A 27,587-nucleotide genomic window follows, 5' to 3' on the forward strand; every position below is an offset into this window, starting at 1 on the left:
AATCGAGCGGTCGCCCGGGCGGCGGTAACGGCGGCGTGGTGCGCGCTCGCGGCCGTGCGGATGACCTGAAAGCCCGCTGTGGACTGTACTCTTTGGAGGGGTTGCTTTGCTGGAAGGTTGTCACAATGTTGCGGACCATATTTGAAGCGGAGTGCTCTCTCTCTCCCACAGAGGGGATCCTAGGGAAGGAGCACGCGCTGGAGGTTCTCAAGACATCGGCGCTCAACCACATCCCAACAGGTAGGACCGGGGAGCTGTGTGTGTGTGTGTGTGTGTGTGTGTGTGTGCTCACGCACGAGCGCGCGCGCGCGCGTGTGTGTGTGTGTGTGTGTGTGTGTGTGTGTGTGTGTGCGTGTGCCCGTGCTTCTGTGTAAACCATTGCCTGTGTCTGTGCACCTACGTGATTTCACTGTTAACCACATCCTGTGCGACTTTGCATGCATAGGTGTTCCTCCTTGGATGTGTCCGCTTGTCATGAGCGTTTCATTCCAATTACAACTCCAGCTGTAAAAGCTCAGTGCAGTGACTGCTGCTGCTGCTACACATTTTTTTGCAAGTTTCCCCACTTCAGAAATGTTCTCGTTTCAGTATTGTGACCATTGCAGCTCCCAAATATAGTTTATCTAGTGGGAATAGTTCAAAAAAGGCTTTCGTCCAGAGCAATAATAATTGCAGACGGGTTTGGAAAGGGATCCATGCTTACTCGTCCCTCAAATCTTGAGCAAAGGGTTTATGCAGTTCAATATAGCAATCCAGTTTTGCTGAATGGAGAGTGAGTGGCCCAAATGTAAGCACACTATTGTTTATGTGAACCTGTTTGGACTTCTCAAGAGGAATGCTTTCCAAAAATATAGAATAATAGAAGCATTCGTGCATCTGGGTGATGCGATTTGGATTGGTGTCCCCCCCCCCCCCTCCCCCCCGACTGCAAGTACCCCATCTCCTTTGCTGTGACACAATCAAGGTATCACTAAGGGTTACCTTGACATAGCTCTCTGAACCTCCAATGAAAATGGAGATGTTAATAATAGAAGAGAGGCAGCATGGAGAGGAGGGAGCAGAGAGAGAGAGAGCAGAGAGAGAGAGGGAGCAGAGAGAGAGAGAGAGCAGAGAGAGAGAGGGAGCAGAGAGAGAGAGAGAGCAGAGAGAGAGGGAGCAGAGAGAGAGAGAGAGCAGAGAGAGAGAGGGAGCAGAGAGAGAGAGCAGAGAGAGAAGAGAGAGAGAGGGAGCAGAGAGAGAGAGAGAGCAGAGAGAGAGGGAGCAGAGAGAGAGAGAGAGAGAGAGAGAGAGAGGGAGCAGAGAGAGAGAGAGGGCAGAGAGAGAGGGAGCAGAGAGAGAGAGAGAGAGAGAGAGAGAGAGGGAGCAGAGAGAGAGAGAGAGAGAATGGAGAGAAGCAATAGAGGACGAGCAGAAAATAAAGGAATGAAAGGGGGACAGATGGAGATGAGGTAATCTGAAGGAGAAGCCAGTGTGAAGTAATGTATGCATAATGCATAACCTAATTCCATAATGAGCCAGCCTAAACCGTCCCATGCGTTTTATTTTTGCACCACAGAATACAATTTGGATTCTACATTTTTTTTAAATAATGAAAATGGTAAAAGTGCAATTCCCCGACCCAACCCAACCCCCTCTATTTCTAGCTTTCTGTCGATCATCAGGTAGGTGCTGTTTAACACTAGAGCAATTCACCAAGCAGCACAGCCAGCCTGTTGCTGAGGAAGAACTTCTTTACTTTGACCCAAAGCATCCAAACCTTTTGAGCCTGCACACGTCCTCTCATGTTGTTGTCGAGGTTATTTTCGACATGCCTCTGGCTACTTGGTAAAATATTGAAATTCACTGGAGTGCCTTCATAAGATATTCATGAAATCTGTTGTCTTGGATACAGAGTTGGGGCCTCCAGTCAGACAGTGTCTGCGACCCGGCCCGTTAAGACGCGCTCGCCAAGTGAAGCGAGTCCATCTGACTAGCGGCGTGGCATACAGTATGCAATGTGCTTTGTAAAAATCCCTCCGGCGCTGCGTTTAGAAGATGCAGTTATTCTTTTAGCCAAAGTCCCTAATGCCTCGTCACCTGTCCTTCATGTCATTAGATGCCAGTGGGAGCGTTTCAGCACAGGACACACAGTCCTTTCTTTTGGGATGCAAACCCGTGGTCGCTGCACCTGCACGGCCGCAGTCATGACCCCTCATGACCCCTCAGCAAAGGAAACACCTGACATTGGTTTCACGCAAAGCACTCCATCACTGAAGTTTGACCAAAAACAACTGCTGGCTGTTATGGCTCTCCTTTCTTGACCCCTTGGCCTTTTCCTATGATTGTTGTTGTTGTTGTTGTTGTCATATTTCAACCTAAAAACTTTTATTGTCACACGAACACCACAACACATGCATGCGGCCACAACACACTCATGCTGACGGTGGCTGGTGAAAAGTGTCCTCTGCATTTAACCCATCCAGGCATGTCCTTTCCTCCGGGGGGCAGGCCAGGAGCAGTGGTCGCTTTCTCGTACAGCGCCCGGGGACCAACTTCGGATGTTGTCGTCACTGGTCGGATGACGATAACGATCTGATCTTCTGCATGTTTTTAGTGGGGGGGGGGGGGGGGTATATACTAGGGATGCACCGATATGAAAATTTTGGCCGATGCCGATAACCGATATTAACATTGCTGTTATGGCCGATAACCGATATTTACCGATGTCGATATGATCTGTATAAAACCACATTTTTATGATCATCACATTTTGTACATACTGAAAAACACATGTTAACACTGAATTTGAAAAAGTTATGCATTTCTTTATTTGCAAAGCCTTTGGAAAAGCCCATAAATCATAGATTTACTGCATTATTTCATATCAATGTGAAGAATTTGGCTGATAATGATAACCGATATTAACATTGCAACATCTGACCGATACCGATATGACCGATATGTTAAAAAATGACTAACATCGGCCGATACCGATATGATTGCCGATATATCGTGCATCCCTAGTATATACGGAGGAACCCCCTGGGGGGGGTTTCTTCTTTCTTCTTGTTCCTTCAGTTGGAAGTCTGAGCTTCACTGTGCATAATGGTGTCACTCTGTGCAGAGTTTGACACTAGAAAGCTGTTTTCACAATGGTCTGCTGAAAGTGGAGTTTCTATGACGTCACTGAAAAGGCGGTTTTCAACAAGCATGGTTCGTGACATCACGAATCTTGGAGCCAATCCCTGTCAAGTATGCAGCAGTTAAATCCCCAACACATTCTCACTCCCAACTCGTCGTATACTGCAGATGGGTCAGGAAACCTTCTTGTCATCACTCTGTCATGAGTTGAGGGTAGAGGAGTGGACAGGACTCCCCCGCGGGACCTAGAGATGCACCGATCCACATTTTTTCAGTTCCGATCCGATTCCGATACCTGAATTTGGATATCTGCCGATACCGATACTGATTCTGATACCAGAGCTCTTGGCAACTCTCCCAATGAGCTGCAGCCTCCATAGTAGCTGGCTCCTACTGCTGACATCAGTTATCATCATGGTAATCAATAATTTCATAGCATTAGTTACCTGGCTCATAATATTCCACAATATTCAATTAAACAATTAATAAATATCATTAGATATTTACAAAACAATTGATCCACTCAAAATGATTAAGATAACATTTCAACAAATAAGCGACAATTAAACACCCCTGCGAATAAAAAAACGCTACTGTTACTACCTCTTCTTCTACCTCTTCTACTACTACTTACTAGCACTGTTTCATGTTATGTTACAGTGGGTTTATGGTCCAGTGCAGGCTATGAATGGAGTCTGAATCGGAATGTGGATCAGCAATGTTAGTCCGATATCCGATATGTGAATTACGTCATATCGGCACCTGATACCGATATCCCCGATACCGATATCCCATTCCTACCAGGACCCAACGCAAATATCGTGGGAGCGGGCGGTAATCACGTTGGCGTGGGCGGTAATCACGTTGGCGTGGGCGGTAATCACGTTGGCGTGGGCGGTAACGGAGGGTCAAAAAATAAACAGTGGTTCCCGCGATTTCAGTCTCTCCTCGTTTACTGCAGAGTAAAGTCATGATCGCCTCGGAGATATACAATCTTTTGCAGTGTGCGGCTGTCCTGCCTGTCAGTCTGTGAGTTGCTAGGCAACCCCACTACCCTCGCCCCTCTCTGCTCGGTCTGTGAGGAGGAGCAAGCAGGCAGAAGACTGAAACCAAAAGTTGTTCCTCAAACGAGGGAAACGGGGGAATATAAAGTTAGCGATGGTAGTGACTAGCGAGGCCTTTTCAGTTACACCCAGAGACATTCAACTGTTCAAACCCAGCAGAATGACCGTGCTGGATACGAAGATTTGGCAGATTTGGGATCGCTTCATGACTCGAGAGAGGAAGATCAGGTGAACTCACTCTTATATGTAATGGGATGGAAGATACATCTGACGATGTTTCAGCAGTTTAACCACCATGACTGAGGCAGATAAGAAGAAATATGAGGCTGTTAAAGCAGCAGCGTTTGAACAGCACTACTTAGGAAAACATGATGTGATGTTTGAGAGCCCAGTTCAATTAAGTACCGCGGAGCAGCGGCACCCCGAATTTAAATTTGTCTTTTCTTTTTTTTGCGGGTGGGAGAGGGCGTCATAACGTGGCTGCGGGCGGTCAGTGACACACATGTTGCGGGCAGCGGGTGGTAATGGTCAGAAATCCGGCAGGAGCAGGATTAAAAAAACAGTCCCGCGCACCCCTCTAGTTGGGAGTGAGAATGTGTTGAAAGCCTGTGTTGTATGCTGTGATTGGCGAATTAGGCACTAGATCACCGTGATTGGTTACTTTGGATTTTTAAATAAGGGAGAAGGAGGGGAAGTCATCTTAAGGATTTTAACAAGATAATTTAACTTTTTTGTGTGGGAAAAACCATCAGACACAAATTATTATTCAAAGTAGAGTATTTTATACATCTTGAAACATGACTTTAGGGGCTCTTTACATATGTCTTCTAAAATGCTTGGTTGGAGTGTACTGGCCATTAGGATGGGCCATGGTAATCCTGCCTCTTTGATGTCAATTCGTGATGTGGAAAACGGCTCTACGTATGCCGGGATCAGAGTTCACTCCACCCTGCTTAAAATGTATGCATGCATGGTGCTGTAAGTATGCACGCACGGTGCTGTAAGCTGCTTTGGATAAAAGTGTTCACCAAATGGAGTATGTTGTGTTTTGCTTTCCATCCTTTATTCCTCTGTTCTTCAACCCAGGCATTGCGATGACATGCTAGACCTTAGGTAAGTCCTGGGCTAGACCTTAGGTAAGTCCTGGGCTAGACCTTAGATAAGTCCTGGGCTAGACCTTAGGTAAGTCCTGGGCTAGACCTTAGGTAAGTCCTGGGCTAGACCTTAGGTAAGTCCTGGACTAGACCTTAGGTAAGTCCTGGGCTAGACCTTAGGTAAGTCCTGGTTAGGTAAGTCCTGGGCTAGACCTTAGGTAAGTCCTGGGCTAGACCTTAGGTAAGTCCTGGGCTAGACCTTAGGTAGGTCCTGGGTTAGACCTTAGGTAAGTCCTGGGCTAGACCTTAGGTAAGTCCTGGACTAGACCTTAGGTAAGTCCTGGACTAGACCTTAGGTAAGTCCTGGGCTAGACCTTAGGTAAGTCCTGGGCTAGACCTTAGGTAAGTCCTGGGCTAGACCTTGGGTAAGTCCTGGGCTATACCTTAGGTAAGTCCTGGACTAGACCTTAGGTAAGTCCTGGGCTAGACCTTAGGTAAGTCCTGGGCTATACCTAGGTAAGTCCTGGGCTACACCTCCTGGGCTAGACCTTAGGTAAGTCCTGGGCTAGACCTTAGGTAAGTCCTGGGCTAGACCTTAGGTAAGTCCTGGGCTAGACCTTAGGTAAGTCCTGGGCTAGACCTTAGGTAAGGCAATGACAGGTGGATCTGCTGTGCACGGTGGCAGCTCAGCCTTCACACGTCTCGGGCCTCTCCGCCTGACGTCTGAAGCCTTCGCCTCACACTAGGGGTGGGGGAAAAAATCGATACACCACAGTATCGCGATATTTTGCCTGACGATATTGTATCGATATTTGGACGCCAAGTATCGATATTGCAAAAAAAAATTTTTTTTTTTTTTTTTTTTTTTTTTTTTTGCAGGCCATGCCAGGCCACCGGGCTACTATAAACTTTAGTTCCAAGGCCAGCAGTAAACAAACGGTAGCATATTTTCATTTTGTTTTAACAGTAACAGTTTTGTCATAACAGTAATTTACAAATTCCCCAGTTACTGAATGGGCTGCACAAGATGTTTTGTGTAAGTGAAGTGAAGTTGCAAAAACTACATAAGTACAGTAGTCCACACACACATCCAGTTAAGGTGGACTGTAAGTAGACTGTAACAAACAGTTCAGTTTGTCATGTCAGGTGCATGCAACTATGACATGAAAGACTTATGAAAGTTGTTGGTCTGTCTACTTGACAATGTTGCTGCAATAAAATGGTTGAAGTCAGATGAACAGACTGGAAAATTGTTCTTATATAAACCAGATGTTGACAAAGTTTTCCTTTGGGGACATCATTTGCAGTTGAAAAAGTAAGAAATCGCAATATATCGAAATATCGCAATATTCAATATATCGCTATATCGATATATCGCAATATCGAAAATATCGCAGTATCGCAATACTATCGTATCGTGACTCAAGTATCGTTTCAGTATCGTATCGTGGGCATCTGGTGATTCCCACCCCTACCTCACACTCACCCCGTCTCCTTCCCCTCGAGCTGTGGCGCTACAGACCGCTGTGTGACGTCACCGGGACAGGCAGGAGCATGTTTTGGGAGAGCAAGGCTTGCTGCACCTAGACACGTCCCTCTGTGACGCCCTGCCCCCCCCCCCCTCTCTCTCCCATTCTCTGCCTGTGTGTCTGGGTTCCTGTCTCCTCAAGAGGTTGCAGTGTCATTCAGAATCTAGGCCACTATCTGTCTTCGCTGTAAGCTAATAAGAAGAGAAGGCGCAAGTCCTCATCGTGTTCGAGACGGCGGCATAACAACCCCTGTTCTAATTCATAACAGCTACAGTGAGAGTGAGCGGGTGACAGTAACGTAGCATAACAACCCCTGTTCTAATTCATAACAGCTACAGTGAGAGAGAGCGGGTGACAGTAACATAGCATAACAACCTCTGTTCTAATTCATAACAGCTAACGGAAGCGTGTCCTGCATCGCACAATATTTTTACAAAACTTCTGTTAAAATTGTGCTTCAAACACTGCTACAATGATCATGTCATGTTTCCGTGTAGTTTAACGGCGAAAACGTTAAGTCGAACTTCTTTCTAGCAACATACCGTTGAAATAATTTATTTTAGTTGTGTCTTTGATTTACCAGAGTCGGGGAACGGACGCTACCGCTGCCGTCTTAACTGGAAGCTGCTCTTGTCCTGTTACGCACAGCTTACTCTGCGGCTCTGCTGGTTAGCAAGCCAGTGGTTCGCAAGCCAGTAATAGTCAACAAAGAGTGGCTTGTAGTGGTCGCTGAGTCCCATTTTGCTGCATTATTGCCACCTGCTGGCCTTGTTGTGTTTTAGACAAAGCTAGCGTTAGCTAGCTAGCAAGCTAGCAACTTTAAAGATCAGTAACTCTCGTCGCCCAAGCACGTCTTATGGCTTTCTGTCATCAAAGTCACTTTCCTAAAGTAATTTGACATGTTACCATGCACATATTCATATGAAATTCCACATATTGACACATATAGATGTATAAATTAGTTCCACTTTCACAAAGCGGCGATCCAGCATCTGAAATGCTCGCTAAAGTACCGGAAACCACGTCGAGAGACCTCTGACCCGGACGTGACGAAACAGGCGAAGAGGTGTGCGATGCAGGACACCGTGACGCTACAGTGAGAGTGAGCGGGTGACAGTAACGTAGCATAACAACCCCTGTTCTAATTCATAACAGCTACTGTGAGAGTGAGCAGGTGACAGTAACATAGCATAACAACCCCTGTTCTAATTTATAACAGCTACAGTGAGAGTGAGCGGGTGACAGTAACGTAGCATAACAACCCCTGTTCTAATTCATAACAGCTACTGTGAGAGTGAGCAGGTGACAGTAACGTAGCATAACAACCTCTGTTCTAATTCATAACAGCTACAGTGAGAGTGAGCAGGTGACAGTAACATAGCATAACAACCCCTGTTCTAATTCATAACAGCTACAGTGAGAGTGAGCAGGTGACAGTAACATAGCATAACAACCCCTGTTCTAATTCATAACAGCTACAGTGAGAGTGAGCGGGTGACATTAACATAGCATAACAACCCCTGTTCTAATTCATAACAGCTACAGTGAGAGTGAGCAGGTGACAGTAACATAGCATAACAACCCCTGTTCTAATTTATAACAGCTACAGTGAGAGTGAGCAGGTGACAGTAACGTAGCATAACAACCCCTGTTCTAATTTATAACAGCTACTGTGAGAGTGAGCGGGTGACATTAACATAGCATAACAACCCCTGTTCTAATTCATAACAGCTACAGTGAGAGTGAGCAGGTGACAGTAACATAGCATAACAACCCCTGTTCTAATTCATAACAGCTACAGTGAGAGTGAGCAGGTGACAGTAACATAGCATAACAACCCCTGTTCTAATTTATAACAGCTACAGTGAGAGTGAGCAGGTGACAGTAACATAGCATAACAACCCCTGTTCTAATTTATAACAGCTACAGTGAGAGTGAGCAGGTGACAGTAACATAGCATAACAACCCCTGTTCTAATTCATAACAGCTACAGTGAGAGTGAGCAGGTGACAGTAACATAGCATAACAACCCCTGTTCTAATTCATAACAGCTACAGTGAGAGTGAGCAGGTGACAGTAACATAGCATAACAACCCCTGTTCTAATTTATAACAGCTACAGTGAGAGTGAGCAGGTGACAGTAACGTAGCATAACAACCCCTGTTCTAATTTATAACAGCTACTGTGAGAGTGAGCAGGTGACAGTAACGTAGCATAACAACCCCTGTTCTAATTCATAACAGCTACAGTGAGAGTGAGCAGGTGACAGTAACGTAGCATAACAACCCCTGTTCTAATTCATAACAGCTACAGTGAGAGTGAGCAGGTGACAGTAACGTAGCATAACAACCCCTGTTCTAATTCATAACAGCTACAGTGAGAGTGAGCAGGTGACAGTAACGTAGCATAACAACCCCTGTTCTAATTCATAACAGCTACAGTGAGAGTGAGCAGGTGACAGTAACATAGCATAACAACCCCTGTTCTAATTCATAACAGCTACAGTGAGAGTGAGCAGGTGACAGTAACGTAGCATAACAACCCCTGTTCTAATTCATAACAGCTACAGTGAGAGTGAGCAGGTGACAGTAACATAGCATAACAACCCCTGTTCTAATTTATAACAGCTACAGTGAGAGTGAGCAGGTGACAGTAACATAGCATAACAACCCCTGTTCTAATTCATAACAGCTACAGTGAGAGTGAGCGGGTGACAGTAACGTAGCATAACAACCCCTGTTCTAATTTATAACAGCTACTGTGAGAGTGAGCAGGTGACAGTAACGTAGCATAACAACCCCTGTTCTAATTTATAACAGCTACAGTGAGAGTGAGCAGGTGACAGTAACATAGCATAACAACCCCTGTTCTAATTCATAACAGCTACAGTGAGAGTGAGCGGGTGACAGTAACGTAGCATAACAACCTCTGTTCTAATTCATAACAGCTACTGTGAGAGTGAGCAGGTGACAGTAACATAGCATAACAACCCCTGTTCTAATTCACAACAGCTACTGTGAGAGAGAGCGGGTGACATTAACATAGCATAACAACCCCTGTTCTAATTCATAACAGCTACAGTGAGAGTGAGCAGGTGACAGTAACGTAGCATAACAACCCCTGTTCTAATTCATAACAGCTACTGTGAGAGTGAGCGGGTGACAGTAACATAGCATAACAACCCCTGTTCTAATTCACAACAGCTACAGTGAGAGTGAGCAGGTGACAGTAACGTAGCATAACAACCCCTGTTCTAATTCATAACAGCTACAGTGAGAGTGAGCAGGTGACAGTAACGTAGCATAACAACCCCTGTTCTAATTCACAACAGCTACAGTGAGAGAGAGCGGGTGACAGTAACATAGCATAACAACCTCTGTTCTAATTCATAACAGCTACTGTGAGAGTGAGCAGGTGACAGTAACATAGCATAACAACCCCTGTTCTATTTCATAACAGCTACAGTGAGAGTGAGCAGATGACAGTAACATAGCATAACAACCCCTGTTCTAATTCATAACAGCTACAGTGAGAGTGAGCAGGTGACAGTAACATAGCATAACAACCCCTGTTCTAATTTATAACAGCTACAGTGAGAGTGAGCGGGTGACAGTAACGTAGCATAACAACCCCTGTTCTAATTCATAACAGCTACTGTGAGAGTGAGCAGGTGACAGTAACATAGCATAACAACCCCTGTTCTAATTCATAACAGCTACTGTGAGAGTGAGCAGGTGACAGTAACATAGCATAACAACCCCTGTTCTAATTCATAACAGCTACAGTGAGAGTGAGCAGGTGACAGTAACATAGCATAACAACCCCTGTTCTAATTCATAACAGCTACAGTGAGAGTGAGCAGGTGACAGTAACATAGCATAACAACCCCTGTTCTAATTCATAACAGCTACAGTGAGAGTGAGCAGGTGACAGTAACGTAGCATAACAACCCCTGTTCTAATTCATAACAGCTACAGTGAGAGTGAGCAGGTGACAGTAACATAGCATAACAACCCCTGTTCTAATTCATAACAGCTACAGTGAGAGTGAGCAGGTGACAGTAACATAGCATAACAACCCCTGTTCTAATTCACAACAGCTACTGTGAGAGAGAGCGGGTGACAGTAACGTAGGCCGACATGAACCCAACTCAGAGACTGCTCAGCAACCCCACCTCAGCTATTTCCCATCATCAACAGATGCGCTACTTGTTGCCTCTCATCTCACTCTCCTGTTAAATTTACCGTGAAACCCTGTGCAGAACATCTTGCCATCGCTGAGCACGGTTAAAACAAAAAAAGATCTCAACCCCATTTTACAGAGAAGGCCCAGAACCGCTGTGCTTGGCTCAGAGTATCATCTATTAAGCCTAATGAGTGTAGAACCCAGGCAATCAGACCATAGGACATCCACTCTGCAAAACAACTCAAATCAGACGCCAGTCCTCTGCATTGTCTGGTATAAATAGATCTGCAATTGGAGCCAGAAGAGTTGTGGAGTGCGCCCGAGGGGTTGTAAACAGATTGTGTATCATTTGTTGCGGGGAGATGGAGGGAAGAAAGGTGGGAGGGAGCTACCGAGTAGGGCCGGAGGATAGGGCAGGGAGTGGAAGGGAAGCAGGCGGCGTAGGGCCCTAAGGACAGAGTGAGAGGGGGTCAGGAGGAGAGAAGCACCCGCCGAAAGGGAAAGGTGGTGGTGGTGAATGGGGATGAGTGTGAAAGTTCATACTAGATGGAGTAGAAGTGATGGCAAGAAGGGGAGGTGAGGTAGTGGAGAGGTGGTGTGTGGGACTCTGATGAACGCATCTGAAGAGAGAACGCACCTGTAGGAGTGTGGCGTACTGTTAGAGCCTGACAGTTTGGAGAGGCAGTCAAATGATGTCCTCCTTGTCATTTGAAGATTTCCTCCTCATGCTTAAAATGCTCCTTATCAAGCTTAAGGAGACTCCTTCAGATGCTAAAAAGTACTGTAGGGCTGCACAGTTAATTAAAATGTAAGTGAAATCGCAAAAATCACACCATAATCATTTTAATCTTTTTCAATGAAAATGAGAATAATGATGTAAAAATTATCATTGCCTCTGATATCACAAATCATATTGCAATTGCAATATCAGTCAATAATATAATAAAATTGCCTAGGCGGGCAATTTTTATTATTATTAGTATTAGTCAGTTAGTTTAGTATTAGTTTAGTATTAGTATTGGCTCTTACGTGATTTTACGTTTGGCTGTTACTGTACGTGGTTTTATGTCTGGCTCTCTTACAGTACATGGTTTTACGTCTGGCTCTCTTACATGGTTTTACGTCTGGCTCTCTTACATGGTTTTATGTCTGGCTCTCTTACGTGGTTTTACGTCTGGCTCTTACGTGGTTTTACATCTGGCTCTTACGTGGTTTTACGTCTGGCTCTTACGTGGTTTTACGTCTGGCTCTTACGTGGTTTTACGTCTGGCTCTTACGTGGTTTTATGTCTGGCTCTTACTTGGTTTTACGTCTGGCTCTTACGTGGTTTTATGTCTGGCTCTTACATGGTTTTACGTCTGGCTCTTACATGGTTTTATGCCTGGCTCTTACGTAGTTTTATGTCTGGCTCTTACGTGGTTTTACGTCTGGCTCTTACATGGTTTTACGTCTGGCTGTTACGTGGTTTTACGTCTGGCTCTTACATGGTTTTACGTCTGGCTGTTACGTGGTTTTATGTCTGGCTCTTACATGGTTTTATGCCTGGCTCTTACATGGTTTTACGTCTGGCTCTTACATGGTTTTATGCCTGGCTCTTACATGGTTTTACGTCTGGCTCTTACGTAGTTTTACGTCTGGCTCTTACGTAGTTTTACGTCTGGCTCTTGTTCTTTCAAAGTCATGCAGACCTACTAAAAAGGAACGAAGAGAATAGGAACAGAGGTGTCAGGACTCACTCCATTTCCCTTCCCCTCTGTTCTTTGAAGTTGGTGTGCAGACACTGCTGTGCTGGGTTGAGCAAGGCCTTAGATCCTATTCTGTGCGGGGTGGAGGGGGGCTTTATTCAGAGAAAATGCCTTCAATTTGACAAGCTGGAGTGGAATCCAAATGTTGGAGAAAACTTCAAAAACGTGTGTTGATACAGGTAGGGTTGCCAGTTAAGATGTACTTCCAGTCTTCACTCTGGTCTGCCACGAGACGGCACGTTTGTCTTTGTTTTGGTTTACTGCAAGTGCGCCCATATTGTCCTTTATCTGGCGCACATCAGTAAACCGAGGTACATGTTTGACGTCACTGCTTGTATACAAAGATGTGCTGATATCAAAGTTTCTCTTTACTAACTGCTCCGATAGGCTGCTCATCAGCCATAAATGTCCTTTCAGGCATAGCCGTAGGATGCCCATGCATGTTTCTGGTTGGTACAGGTCATGTTGCCGACCTAATTGTTCTCTGTGTGTGTGTGTGTGTGTGTGTGTGTGTGTGTCTGTGTGTCTGTGTGTGTGTGTGTGTGTGTGTGTGTGTGTGTGTGTGTGTGTGTACTAGGGATGCATTAATTTCCTTAATCGATTAATTGGTAATGTTAACGATCAATTAATCGATTAGTCATTATATTAAAAAACTACTTTTGACATACAAAGTGCAGGGTTTTACACCAGTCTTTAGGACTACCCAACACGTTGATCAACCAACTAAACTTCCTGCATTAGTTGTCATTGTGCTTGTGGACATGACATATTTCAACATTGCATTACAATGTTTACAATGAATACTTTTGTCTTTTTGGGTGTAATTCTCCCACACTGGACTTTCTGCCTGCTAGCTTGGCTTTCTTCTTCCTGTGGTGTTAAATAATTTCAGCAAAGAAAAGAAAATTTTGAAAATAGCACATAGCCTACATTGTGTATTAATCGGTTAACATATAGTTTGATCGATCAAATTCTTAACGATCGATTATTTGATTGTCGTCGATTAATCATTAACATCCCTAGTGTGTGTACACTGACTGAGGAGAACAGTTAAATTAGGGCATTCTGCTGTCCCTCACTATTTTAAGGTTAGGGGTCAGGGCTTTGGTGAGGGAGATTTGAGGGCTGGTTTCTCGAATCAGTCATGCACAGTGTTGGGGGGAACTCATTACAAAAGTAACATATTACGTGTAATATATTACTTTTTGCAGTAACTCAGTAAAATATAACTTATTACCAATAGGATTTCAGTAATATTATACCAGTTACTTTGTCAAGTAACACAAGTTACAAATTGAGTTACTTTTTTTAATCAAAGCACATATTTAAATAAAGATACAATCATTTCCTAATCAAACTGTTTTCATGCAAATAACCACTATAGATGACAATAAAAAAAGGAAAAGGATAACATTTAGAATCTTGGATGGTTTACACTGATTTCAAGACAGTTGAAATTATTTTAGGGGATGATTCCGGGGCGGCGATGTCATTCTGCTACTGCTGTTATTTTGGTGAAAGTAATGCAAAAGTACTGTAATAAGTAACGAGTTACTCTACACAGACAGTAATATTGTAAAGTAACGTATTACTTTCACATGAGAGTAACTAGTAATATGTAGTATATTAGTAATTTGCCCAACACTGATCATGTTTTAAATTAACTGTAACTAACTTTAATGCATTATCCGAATCATTTATGAAAATGCACACATGCACACATACAGTACATGCACAAAAAGATGAATTTCTCACAAACCGTTCTGATGCGAACATGTTGCTGCTGAAATCTGTGTTATTGTACTGTTAATCTGTGTTATTTGTGATCCTATTGAAGCATTTGCATAGAGGATCTCCAATAAGAAAACGCCTCGATTGAGCAACAAGCCTACTGGCCTTAAAGGGATAGTTTGAATTTTTTTATGTGGAGTTGTATGAGCTACTTGCATACAGTCAGTCCTACATGCAGTAGAATGCAGCCAGCGCAGTCCCAGTTTGGAGAATAGAGAGCAGCTGCATCAGGCAAAGAGCCGTCTACTGAGTGTGAAGGGGGCCATTAGCAAAAACGTAAAAAATAAATAGAATGCTTCTATACTGCTCACCTGGTGTAATCCAAGTCTCCATAAGCCCTGAGATGCCAAATTGTCATGGAAAGACATCATTTACACCCTGTTCTTAGCTGAAATATAGCCATGTGCAGCTGGAACCACAGTTCTATTTTTTCTTCTTATAGCTCGAGCATCTGGCTCCAGTGCAGATTTCATCTAAAACAGGTGTAAAAATGACATCTTTTCAAGTCAGCTTTGCATCTCAGGACTTGTGGAGACTTGGATTAAGCCAGGTGAGCAGTATGGAAGCATTTTATGTATTTTTTCTGTTTTTTGTTTACGTTTTTGCTCATGGCCCCCTTCACACTCAGCAGACAGCTCTACGTGCCTGGTCTCCATTTCTCCAAACTTGGACTGTGCCGGCTACATTCTACCACATGTAGTACACTGACTGTATGCAGGTACCTCATACACATGTAGTACACTGACTGTATGCAAGTACCTCATACACATGTAGTACACTGACTGTATGCAAGTACCTCATACACATGTAGTACACTGACTGTATGCAGGTACCTCATACACATGTAGTACACTGACTGTATGCAGGTACCTCATACACATGTAGTACACTGACTGTATGCAAGTACCTCATACACATGTAGTACACTGACTGTATGCAAGTACCTCATACACATGTAGTACACTGACTGTATGCAGGTACCTCATACACATGTAGTACACTGACTGTATGCAAGTACCTCATACGCATGTAGTACACTGACTGTATGCAGGTACCTCATACACATGTAGTACACTGACTGTATGCAGGTACCTCATACACATGTAGTACACTGACTGTATGCAGGTACCTCATACACATGTAGTACACTGACTGTATGCAGGTACCTCATACACATGTAGTACACTGACTGTATGCAAGTACCTCATACACATGTAGTACACTGACTGTATGCAAGTACCTCATACACATGTAGTACACTGACTGTATGCAGGTACCTCATACACATAGTACACTGACTGTATACAGGTACCTCATACACATGTAGTACACTGACTGTATGCAGGTACCTCATACACATGTAGTACACTGACTGTATGCAGGTACCTCATACACATGTAGTACACTGACTGTATGCAGGTACCTCATACACATGTAGTACACTGACTGTATGCAGGTACCTCATACACATGTAGTACACTGACTGTATGCAAGTACCTCATACAACCCCACATCAAAACATTCAAACTATCCCTTTTAACACATGCCATGTATGCATGGCATGCACATGCACTAATACCAATGCACCAGATTTTTGTGAATTACAAGCAACCGTAATGTCAAACTGAGGAAAATGCACAATATTGCCACAAAAAAGAACACGAGGACAAATCTGTGATGACATGAACCAATAATACATCATGTAATTAAAAACAACAATAGTAGTAATAAACAATTATCATACTTTTTTTTTTTTCATTTTTCCCTATTCAAATGTCTTGGGAGCCTCCCTGTGGGGAAAGTCCTACCTCAGCTTCACCTTAAACCATTTAGTGGTTTTATTTGTTTGGGAAATGTAGGCAAATTCCAGGCCAGGAATTTGAGCGCACAGTAGTAAACCGCAGAAGAGAGAGAGACATGGTTAGAAACAGAGCGGGGGAAAGGCAATGGAGACAGTCGAGGAGGGGGAGAGAGAGAGAGAATGAGACAGAGAGAGATATTTGATGCACTACTACAACCAGTCTGGAGGGTTTTCCTCGCCCGAGAGAGAGTGAGGGGAGAGTGCAAGAAGTGAGAGAGAGAGTGTGTGTGTGTTCTGTGTGTGTGACGTTGGTTCCTGGAAAAGCAGAGGGCTGCAGAATAAACAGGCTGCATGCCTGAGACTGCCCTGTGATGTCACCACTGGGCAAACGAGGGATGAGGGGAGGAGAGAGAGAGAGGGAGGGAGAGAGAGAGGGAGGGGTGGGACCTGGGACGCCCATCAGGTTTAAACAGGGAAGCCAGGGGAGAGGAGGGGATGAACACAGAGCAAAAAAGTGTTGGAAACAGAGGTTGGAGAGGGAGAGGAGAAGTCGGGACGGTCTGGGAAAGGGAGCGCAGTATCACCCCCGATAACGGACTGATAGACTGAAGGAAGGAGGAGAGGAGAGGAGAGGAGGAGTAGCTGCAGCAGTAAGTTTGGAGAGGACAGCAGAACGGAGGAGAGGAGAGAAGGGAGGCTGCTCAAAGGAGAAGGAAGGGAGCACTGATGGGTAGGTACAACGATAGGACCCCCCCCCCCCCCCCCCCTCTCTCTCTCTCTCTCTCTCTCTCTCTCTCTCTCGCTCTGTATCTCTCTCTCTCTCTCTCTCTCTCGCTCTGTATCTCTCTCTCTCAATTAGCCCCGATGGCGGCAGTCAGGGATGCCGTATGAAGTGCACGCGTGTCATCGGCAGTCCGCGTGCGCGCACGTTTGTGTTGTGTCAGGGACTCGATATTAGCGAGAGAACATTTTGTCCGCCAATGTGTTATGTACGAGTCTTACAGTATGTGTGAGTTATGGATTTGCATTAGCTAAGATTGGTGCTGCATCGCTCTGACAAGTGCAGTTTTCAGTCCCTCATCATTCATATCTCTCCTGTCTTATTCTCACCCTGCCTTGTCCTGATACCTCTGACTCTCTCACTAACTGTTATGCTTCCCCTGCTTGTTAAAAGCCACGTTAGATGAGAGCCAGTGGCCAAACCAGTTCCACTAATTTGCTGTCGTAACAAAAAAAGGCCTTTTTCCTCAAGTATTGGGCTTGCTGCCAGTCCACACCTCACCTGTCACACTGAGTTTAAATTGGCATGTATACCTCTTATGTCAGCACAAAGTTGAGCCTAAAGGCTTAGTATGGTGTCCCCTTCCCCTTCAGTCCTCAGCCTTGACTTCTTCATAGTCAGGGAGACATCAGCTGAGGATGTCAGCCTGCACAGTGACTCATACAGACTAAGCAGTTCACAGATACAGCAAGAAGCTGCAGGCGTAACCTTGTCTGAACTGAACTGCACGCTGCAGTGCAGACACTCTCTTCTCTTGTCCAAAATGGCTCAAATTTGGCCGTGCAATAGTGACGAATGGGAATTTAAAAACCATGATTCCATTGTGAAGTGAATATTAGATTAGCAGATTATTTTTTTAATCTGCATACCGTTGCTCCCCTCAGCATATCAAAGCTCACTTCTTCTATTTTGATGTCAATGTGTACTTTCTGTACCTGCTGTAGTCTTTAGTAACAATTCCCCCGTTACTGCCTTCCTTTCCCTTCCCTGTCCACCAACTGCCAAACGGCTACTGCAACTTTCAAAATGCGAAAGGGCCAGGAAACAGCCACAACTGGAGGCAGTTAGAAATATGACTGGACGATAATTCAATATTATCGTTTATTGTCTGTCTTCAGTGAAATCATATCGTGGGGGTAAGGTGATTTTGGAATATCATGACACACAATTCTGCTGAAAATTCATGATAAGAAGCACATGTGATTTGCTTTACTTACTTTACTTGAATAATGAATATTATATTTGAATATTTCTATTTTGTTTGACATCATCACACCTAACATTACCACTCAGATTACCACTGGATTTAACGAGATTTTGCATATTCTACGCCAAATCATGATATCAATATGGGAGAAAAGTCTTTGTGATTATCGCGATATTTATTTCAACCATATCGCCCAGCCCAGCCTAGTGTAATGAAATATTTGGGATACGATTCACAAACGGCAAAGCTCGCGATTTCATTTTCTCGAAAATTAATTGGAACAAGAAGAGAGACTAAGGTAAAAAAAAAGGGGGGGGGGGGGGCTGAGAGAAGAAGAGAGACGAGGAAACCAGAGACTTTATGAGAGAGAGAGAAAAAGCAAACAATCATATGACTGGCTGGGAAATGTCAAACCTCATGCACTGCGGGTTGAAGTGATGTGAACAAATAGAGTAATTTGTAGTTGTGGAGGCACAGTGCAGATGATGTGACTGTACTGACTGTTTGACTGTAGTGACTGTTTGACTGTAGTGTACTGACTGTTTGACTGTACTGACTGTGTGACTGTACTATTGACGCATGTGTTGTTGTCCTCCCCCATATGACGGCCGTCCTCGAGGACCCGTTGCATGTTGTTGCTCTCCGACGTGCAGGGACGGCAGACGCCCCCCGGGGGGATGCGTTCACGAAAACACAAAGGAGGAAGTGACATTTTAAAGTCTGCAATCCCTTCATGGGATTTTCTGTGAATGCTTTATGGCTTTATTTCCTCAAACGCGTCGCATGTTCTGTCTCGGGGAACGCGATGTGTCATAGATCCAATCTCAATAGTGTGTGTGTCTGTGTTGGGGCATGACTGGAGTGTGGATGGAGAAGTTTGGGTCCAGGGGGAATGTAACCGTATCAGAAATCTCCTGGTGAAGATGCTGGTAGCAGGAATGATGTGAACGAATGAAGCTTCTCAATTTGTCACAGTGGCATAGTGACAAGTGCAATTTGTGTAATATAAATTGTTGCACATGATCTCACACATATCTGAAAACTGTAAACAGTTTTGCATACATTAATTTAGTTTGACAGTTATTAAGAGTTTATTTGAGTTCAGTTGTGGACCCAGTGATGTCATTTGTGCATGAATAACTATTAAATCAGCATTGTTTTTCTGTGAAGTTCTCCTTTAATGATACTTGATACTTTCATACTCCTGTCTCCTAATGCCAGTTAATCTGTGATCGAGCGATATCAGCTGATAATATGGATATGTCTCAGCTGATAATATGGATATGTCTCAGCTGATAATATGGACATGTCTCAGCTGATAATATGGACATGTCTCAGCTGATAATATGGACATGTCTCAGCTGATAATATGGATATGTCTCAGCTGATAATATGGATATGTCTCAGCTGATAATATGGACATGTCTCAGCTGATAATATGGACATGTCTCAGCTGATAATATGAATATGTCTCAGCTGATACTATGGACATGTCTCAGGCAGCTGATAATATGGACATGTATCAGCTGATAATATGGACATGTCTCAGCTGATAATATGGATATGTCTCAGCTGATAATATGGACATGTCTCAGCTGATAATATGGATATGTATCAGCTGATAATATGGACATGTCTCAGCTGATAATATGGATATGTCTCAGCTGATAATATGGACATGTCTCAGCTGATAATATGGACATGTCTCAGCTGATAATATGAATATGTCTCAGCTGATAATATGGACATGTCTCAGCTGATAATATGGATATGTATCAGCTGATAATATGGACATGTCTCAGCTGATAATATGAATATGTCTCAGCTGATAATATGGACATGTCTCAGGCAGCTGATAATATGGACATGTATCAGCTGATAATATGGACATGTCTCAGCTGATAATATGGATATGTCTCAGCTGATAATATGGACATGTCTCAGCTGATAATATGGATATGTATCAGCTGATAATATGGACATGTCTCAGCTGATAATATGGATATGTCTCAGCTGATAATATGGACATGTCTCAGCTGATAATATGGACATGTCTCAGCTGATAATATGGATATGTCTCAGCTGATAATATGGACATGTCTCAGCTGATAATATGGACATGTCTCAGCTGATAATATGGACATGTCTCAGCTGATAATATGGATATGTCTCAGCTGATAATATGGATATGTCTCAGCTGATAATATGGACATGTCTCAGCTGATAATATGGACATGTCTCAGCTGATAATATGAATATGTCTCAGCTGATACTATGGACATGTCTCAGGCAGCTGATAATATGGACATGTATCAGCTGATAATATGGACATGTCTCAGCTGATAATATGGATATGTCTCAGCTGATAATATGGACATGTCTCAGCTGATAATATGGATATGTATCAGCTGATAATATGGACATGTCTCAGCTGATAATATGGATATGTCTCAGCTGATAATATGGACATGTCTCAGCTGATAATATGGACATGTCTCAGCTGATAATATGAATATGTCTCAGCTGATAATATGGACATGTCTCAGCTGATAATATGGATATGTATCAGCTGATAATATGGACATGTCTCAGCTGATAATATGAATATGTCTCAGCTGATAATATGGACATGTCTCAGGCAGCTGATAATATGGACATGTATCAGCTGATAATATGGACATGTCTCAGCTGATAATATGGATATGTCTCAGCTGATAATATGGACATGTCTCAGCTGATAATATGGATATGTATCAGCTGATAATATGGACATGTCTCAGCTGATAATATGGATATGTCTCAGCTGATAATATGGACATGTCTCAGCTGATAATATGGACATGTCTCAGCTGATAATATGAATATGTCTCAGCTGATAATATGGACATGTCTCAGCTGATAATATGGATATGTATCAGCTGATAATATGGATGTGTCTCAGCTGATAATATGGATATGTCTCAGCTGATAATATGGACATGTCTCAGCTGATAATATGGACATGTCTCAGCTAATAATATGAATATGTCTCAGCTGATAATATGGACATGTCTCAGCTGATAATATGGACATGTCTCAGCTGATAATATGGACATGTCTCAGCTGATAATATGGACATGTCTCAGCTGATAATATGGATATGTATCAGCTGATAATATGGACATGTCTCAGCTGATAATATGGACATGTCTCAGCTGATAATATGGACATGTCTCAGCTGATAATATGGATATGTCTCAGCTAATAATATGGACATGTCTCAGCTGATAATATGGATATGTATCAGCTGATAATATGGACATGTCTCAGCTGATAATATGGACATGTCTCAGCTGATAATATGGACATGTCTCAGCTGATAATATGGATATGTCTCAGCTGATAATATGCACATGTCTCAGCTGATAATATGGATGTGTCTCAGCTGATAATATGGATATGTCTCAGCTGATAATATGGACATGTCTCAGCTAATAATATGGACATGTCTCAGCTGATAATATGGACATGTCTCAGCTGATAATATGGACATGTCTCAGCTGATAATATGGACATGTCTCAGCTGATAATATGGACATGTCTCAGCTGATAATATGGATATGTCTCAGCTGATAATATGGACATGTCTCAGCTGATAATATGGATATGTCTCGGGTGCCAGTTGATCCTTTGGGTCACAGCGCATCATGCCTGATGGTTTTGGGCAGAGCGGTGCAGCCCAGGTGTAAATGTGACTGTGGATAATGCGTGCGGTGTGTTTCCTCATGTAAGTGCTTGTATAAGTGTATCAGTGCGTGTGTGGGTCTGCGCCGACGAGGGCGTGTTTGCCTCTTTATTAACACAAAGTTCCAAGCAAGTATCTCTGGCTCGCGCCGCACTCTCGGTAAACATGTAGGTAAATAATCAGCCAATCGACTCCTATTTATTCAGATTTAATGGGGAGGAAGCCGCGTGATTGGAAGGCTTCCTGTGCAGTGATTTGTGGGTGGCTGGGCCCGGCCCGGCCCGAGCTCTGCACCGCCACGGGTCAATGCGGGCTTTGTCAAGATGTCGCCGGGCTCCAGGTTGAAATTGCAGCATCAGAGTCGGGCCTGTGTGCTGATAAGAACTTCACACAGACTCATCAGAGTCGGGCCTGTGTGCTGATAAGAACTTCACACAGACTCTTGTGTGTGTCTGCAAGTTTGTGGGATAGATACAGTAGGGTTTCACTGCTGATTCTACGGTACATTTCTAATAATAATGTTAATAACACCTGATATATCGAGTGCTGACGGATGTAGGGCGGGGTATTGTTGACAACAACAAAGTTTTGATAGCGAATACTTGAAATCCGGTGTTGTTTCAGTACCTTGCTGTGCTGATTGAAAGAATATTTTATGATGCAAGCCCTTTCTGTCAATTGTCAATTGTCTCTAAATAGAATTATGGCAGTTGAGTGTATTTTCTTGATGAAAATGACGGGAAAATAACAGAATTGATACTGATACCAAACATTAGGGCTGCCCACTATTAGTCAATTAGTCGATGAGTAGAGTCTTAGGCCATGTTCAGACTAGGAGGCCAAATCTGATTTGTGAACTTTAATGACCTATTAATGATTCTGTCCAGATTGGTTTCATGAGTCTGGACGCTACAAGTCTGATTTGTGTCACTTGTCTCAAACCACATATGGAGGTCTGGACACACACAGATCCGACTTGAACACTTGCCCAAATCAGATTTGTGGCAGTGCGGACACTCTCCCAAATCAGATTTGGGAAATCAATTAAGATAATGATGATTAATGACTTTAGCAGCAAATTGGATTTGCCTGTAGTGTGAACATGGCCTTAGTCGACCAAGTTTTCATTAGTCGGTTAGTCGCAGGAAGAAAAAAACACCCACTCAAACTCCATTGGGGAGCTGTGCCTTGTCATTTTGATGCTATCAAACTACAATGCAAGGAATCTCTGTCACTCTGTGTGTGTGTGTGTGTGTGTGTGTGTGTGTGTGTGTGTGTCCTTGTCCTCATGTGTGAGTATATCTTGACAACCGTTTGTCTGATCCACTTCACACTTGGTGGGTGTATTGCTAATCGATTAATCGCTTGAACTAATGACTATTAGTTGACTTAGAAGATCTCTGGCCGAGGGCAGCCCTCTCAAACATCAGTACGGTGTGTCTTTTTTTGCCACTGCTCAAGTCTGCATCCCAAAGCAGCGAGAAGCATTACATTCTTTATATTATATTTCTAAGAGCTTTGATTTAATCCCGTTCAGCTGCACACCGTCTGCCCTCGCAGGTGTTCTGGCAAACAGGAACATGTGACAGTTTGGTGTGTGGGGCGGGCCCTGCTGTCCTCTTGTGCTTTTTGCTTCCTGTCCTGTAAAAACGGAGCAAACTACAAGGGCACTCGGAGAGCGCCGACCTCCAAGGCCAACAGTCCAGTCTGCTATGCAAATAATTCCGTGTGTCGGATCGGATCCGCTCCTAAATGTAATGGGTTCGTCCTTGGCCCATGCTACACTCTTCGACAAACGTTCATGAAAACCAGCCCAGTGGTTTTTCCATAATCCTGCTAATAGACAGACAAATGACACGGAAAGCATAACCTCCTTGGTGGTAAGCAGAGCAGCGAGTGCTGGAAACTGAAATGACTGAACACACATGACAACATACCACTAAGAATGCCACTACGGAGGCCTTGATCTCACTCTCACTGCTATAGCATTAGCTACAGTTAGCTATGCTAGCAGTCCTGATGTCGCTGCTATATGTTTCTCATCAGGAAACTAAAGCTGCTGACTATTTTGACAATCTTTCTCTGTCATGATGATAGTATGTATTTGTTTGCTTGTACAAACAAGGGAGTTCTGAGTGCTCCATGTTGACTTGTGTTATTTCGGGCTTAGTCCCTTCAGGCGCTTTGATTTGTCAGAGTGACGTTGATGTTGTGTGTGTGTGTGTGTGTGTGTGTGTGTGTGTGTGTGTGTGTGTGTGTGTGTGTGTGTGTGTGTGTGTGTGTGTGTGTGTGTGTGTGTGTGTGTGTGTGTGTGTGTGTGTGTGTGTGTGTGTGTGGTGCTGCGGCTAAAGCTGAGACATGTTCAGCTATGTGCCCCAGAGCAGTGCCCCACCTCCACACATGAGGCACATACCTTGGGGGAGATGGGCACTGTCGCACTGTCACCTCACAGCAAGAATGGCTTCAAATCTCCACCGCGGTCCTTTCTGTGTGGAGATTGCATGTTCTCCCCGTGTTTGTGTGGGTTTCCTCCGAGTGCTCCGGTTTCCTCCCACAGTCTAAAGATATGCTGTGTTTGTGCAGTATCGTCATGTATATAAGCTAGTAAAATGTGTAATATGTATGATGTATGTGTAATCTATGTTGTGTGCAGATATGATGTACTACTACTGTATACTGTGATGATGTTATGTAAAGACCTTTGAGACATGCTTGTGTGATAAGAGGCTATAAACATAAACTGAACTTGAACTTCACATGCACATTCAACGTCTCTCTCTCTCTCTCTCTCTCTCTCCATCCCTGCAGTGGACATCAACTCAGCGCTGCCCCTGCGTCTCCCCCCGGCTGCCATCCCGATGGACCTGCGCGTGGACCATCACCACCAGCAGCAGCAGCTGTCCCCGCCCGGGCAGCAGCCGTCCCCGGGACAGGGCTCGGTGGCGCCCTCCTCGGGGCGCGAGCAGCAGCTGCAGCAGGAGCTGCTGTCCCTGAAGCAGAAGCAGCAGATCCAGAGGCAGATCCTCATCGCAGAGTTCCAGCGACAGCACGAGCAGCTGTCTCGCCAGCATGAGGCCCAGCTACAGGAGCACATTAAGGTCTTTATTTCTCTTTATTTTAATTTTGCCTTGACTTTTCAAAGGAGAGTTTATTTATTTCAATTTGTTTTATTGAGTTTTCAATAAAAGAAAATATAGGAAAAAAGAGAGAGAAGGTAATAAAACAGACAGTAGGTTGCAAAGACGCATGTTTGCAATGCACACAACCATGCATATTATGCATGCATACATGGAATATCCTGCACAGTGCACACCTTGTATACATTAATTACTTGCATATGCAATGTCAACAGGATGAAGAAATAAAGACAAAGTAAGTAATACAATCTAAAGGAAGGAATGAGAGGAGGTTGTGGGGATAGGGTAGAGATGTGAGGGGCTGCTAATCTAAAGTTTTTGCATCAAATTCTTTTGCAAAATAGTCTTAAGAGGGGGTGCCATTTTTTTTTACCTTTTCAAAGAGCCCTGGACTGTGCATCTGATTGTTTCTAGTTTGAGAACTGACATTACCTCAGGAATCCAGCGGGAATGAGACAGAGATGCTCACAAGTCATTTTGTGCAAGTCCAAGTCAAGTCTCAAGTCTTTGAGGGGCAAGTCCAAGTCAAGTCTCAAGTCTTTGAGGGGCAAGTCCAAGTCAAGTCTAAAGTCTTTGAGGGGCAAGTCCAAGTCAAGTCTCAAGTCTCTTATGGATGAGCGTTCTATCATCTGCTGGATGCCATCCAGTCTGCTTAGAACACTGCATAGCTAAAACTAAGGGATTCAAAGCATGTCCTGTATTTTTCTCACTCCATCTATTATCATACAGTATCAGCATTGATTAGTTGACATTATTATTAGTAGACATTCTCTTAATGTTCATGTGCAAAAAAAAAGAGAGAGAAAAAAAAAGTCACAAGTCCTTTGAGGACGAGTCTCATTACTGTGTGTGAGATTTAAGTGCAACTCAAGTCCAAGTCACAAGTCCGAGTCCCCATGTCTGGAATGAGATGGAGGTGTCAGGCAGTGTTTCCATTAGACAAGAACGGCTTCCAGTTTGCCGGACAATTGGAATAAATACCGGATATACATATTAGATCTGTGTTTATTGAGCTTAAAAAACAATTGATAGCGGGTTATAGCCTATAATCTCCTTTTTGCCATAACTTCTCTGCACCAACCATGTTTCTATGACCGGTCAATCAAACGGAACGACCCGAAATGCAAGCTTCGGGGTTAATTAATTTCTCCGTGCTGCACACAGCGTTGACTTTGGTACACACTGCCTTGCATGCTGAGTCTCAGGCTCGCGATGTAGCAGCCTATTAAAAGAACACTGGCAAGGGCTTTTCAGTTCTCAGATCAAGGCTACAGGTAACTAGTGCAAAAGCAAATAGATTCAGAAAAGTAATTTCTTTTTTATTCAAGCGCTCCATTAGTCCCGTATCAAAGCAGCCATCTCCTGGACCAAATCCATTAAAACTTGACTAAACAAAGCAAAGACAGCTCTTTGTTGTGTCTGCCACAATACTTTTTGCCTTCAGGGACAGAGAACAGTAATTTAAGGTGGTAAGTGGATATGTTTGGCTTCCACATGCCATATGTGCGGGTCCTGCAACTCAGTGGGTGGTACAACTAATATTGTTTTCATTAACGATTAATCTCTATGGATTTTTTTGTATTAATTGTTTAATCATTAGTGTATGAAATGCAACAATAATAACAAATGCTCATTACAAGTTCCCAGAGCTGAAAAAATATAAAGTATTTTATAATGATATGAAACAGAGACAAGCAGCAAACTTTTTGAAGTTGTACACAGCAAATGTTTGGTATTTTTACTTGATAAATGACTAAAATGATCATCGATTGATTTTCTGTCCATCTCGTTTCAGCACTGAATACGTGTTTTATAGAGCTAATTTCTGACTGATTTACAAAGCACCAAGGACCACGAGGAGAAGTGAGATTTTCCTGGGCTTTTGAGTGCAGGCAAAATGGCATTTTGAGTTGTCATCGCAGACTCATACTTAGACTTTATGAGAATAGCCCATACAGTACCTGTCAAACACTGGCTCTCTAATGAAGTCCATATGATTGTTTGGGTCATGGCGACCTGGACAGACAGAGAGTGAATGCAGAGTAACATGACCAATCTGTAAAGGCCTTGGAGAGCCGGAGCTGTCCTGCACGGCCGCATCCTGTTACAACACATTCTTGCATCATTCTTTGTAGAATAATAAATACTATTGCAATATGAATGGCAATACATGCAAATACAGTTGAACTACTTAATTTGGTCCCCCAGCGCTTGAGAACATTTCCAAAAAGGATTTGGGGAGGGGGGTGGGGGCAGGAGATTAGATGCTAATACTGAGGATTTACTTGGATGGAATATAACAAAATCTTTTCTCCATTGTGCAACTTGATTTATAGGTCTTTCTTTCTTTCTTTCTTTCTTTCTTTCACGATTTCAGACGGACAAGCCCGTCTTTTATTGTCACACGAT

The 27,587-nt window shown here is 43.6% G+C and overlaps 1 protein-coding gene across 1 annotated transcript in view; it reads left to right on the plus strand.

Moving 5' to 3' along the window:
- Positions 1 to 125: 125 nt before the first annotated feature.
- Positions 126 to 27,587, plus strand: part of LOC310773584 (histone deacetylase 4-like) — a gene marked incomplete at its 5' end in the record, with an annotated part of 93,123 nt that continues 65,661 nt past the window's right edge. The window contains 2 exons of the mRNA XM_083633492.1: positions 126 to 240; positions 24,850 to 25,139. Of these exons, the coding sequence (XP_083489618.1) occupies positions 126 to 240; positions 24,850 to 25,139 (405 nt within the window). The remainder of the gene's footprint in view (positions 241 to 24,849; positions 25,140 to 27,587) is intronic.

Source organism: Poromitra crassiceps (assembly GCF_964638095.1).
Source record: "Poromitra crassiceps genome assembly, chromosome: 3".
Taxonomy (NCBI): Eukaryota; Metazoa; Chordata; class Actinopteri; order Beryciformes; family Melamphaidae; genus Poromitra; species Poromitra crassiceps.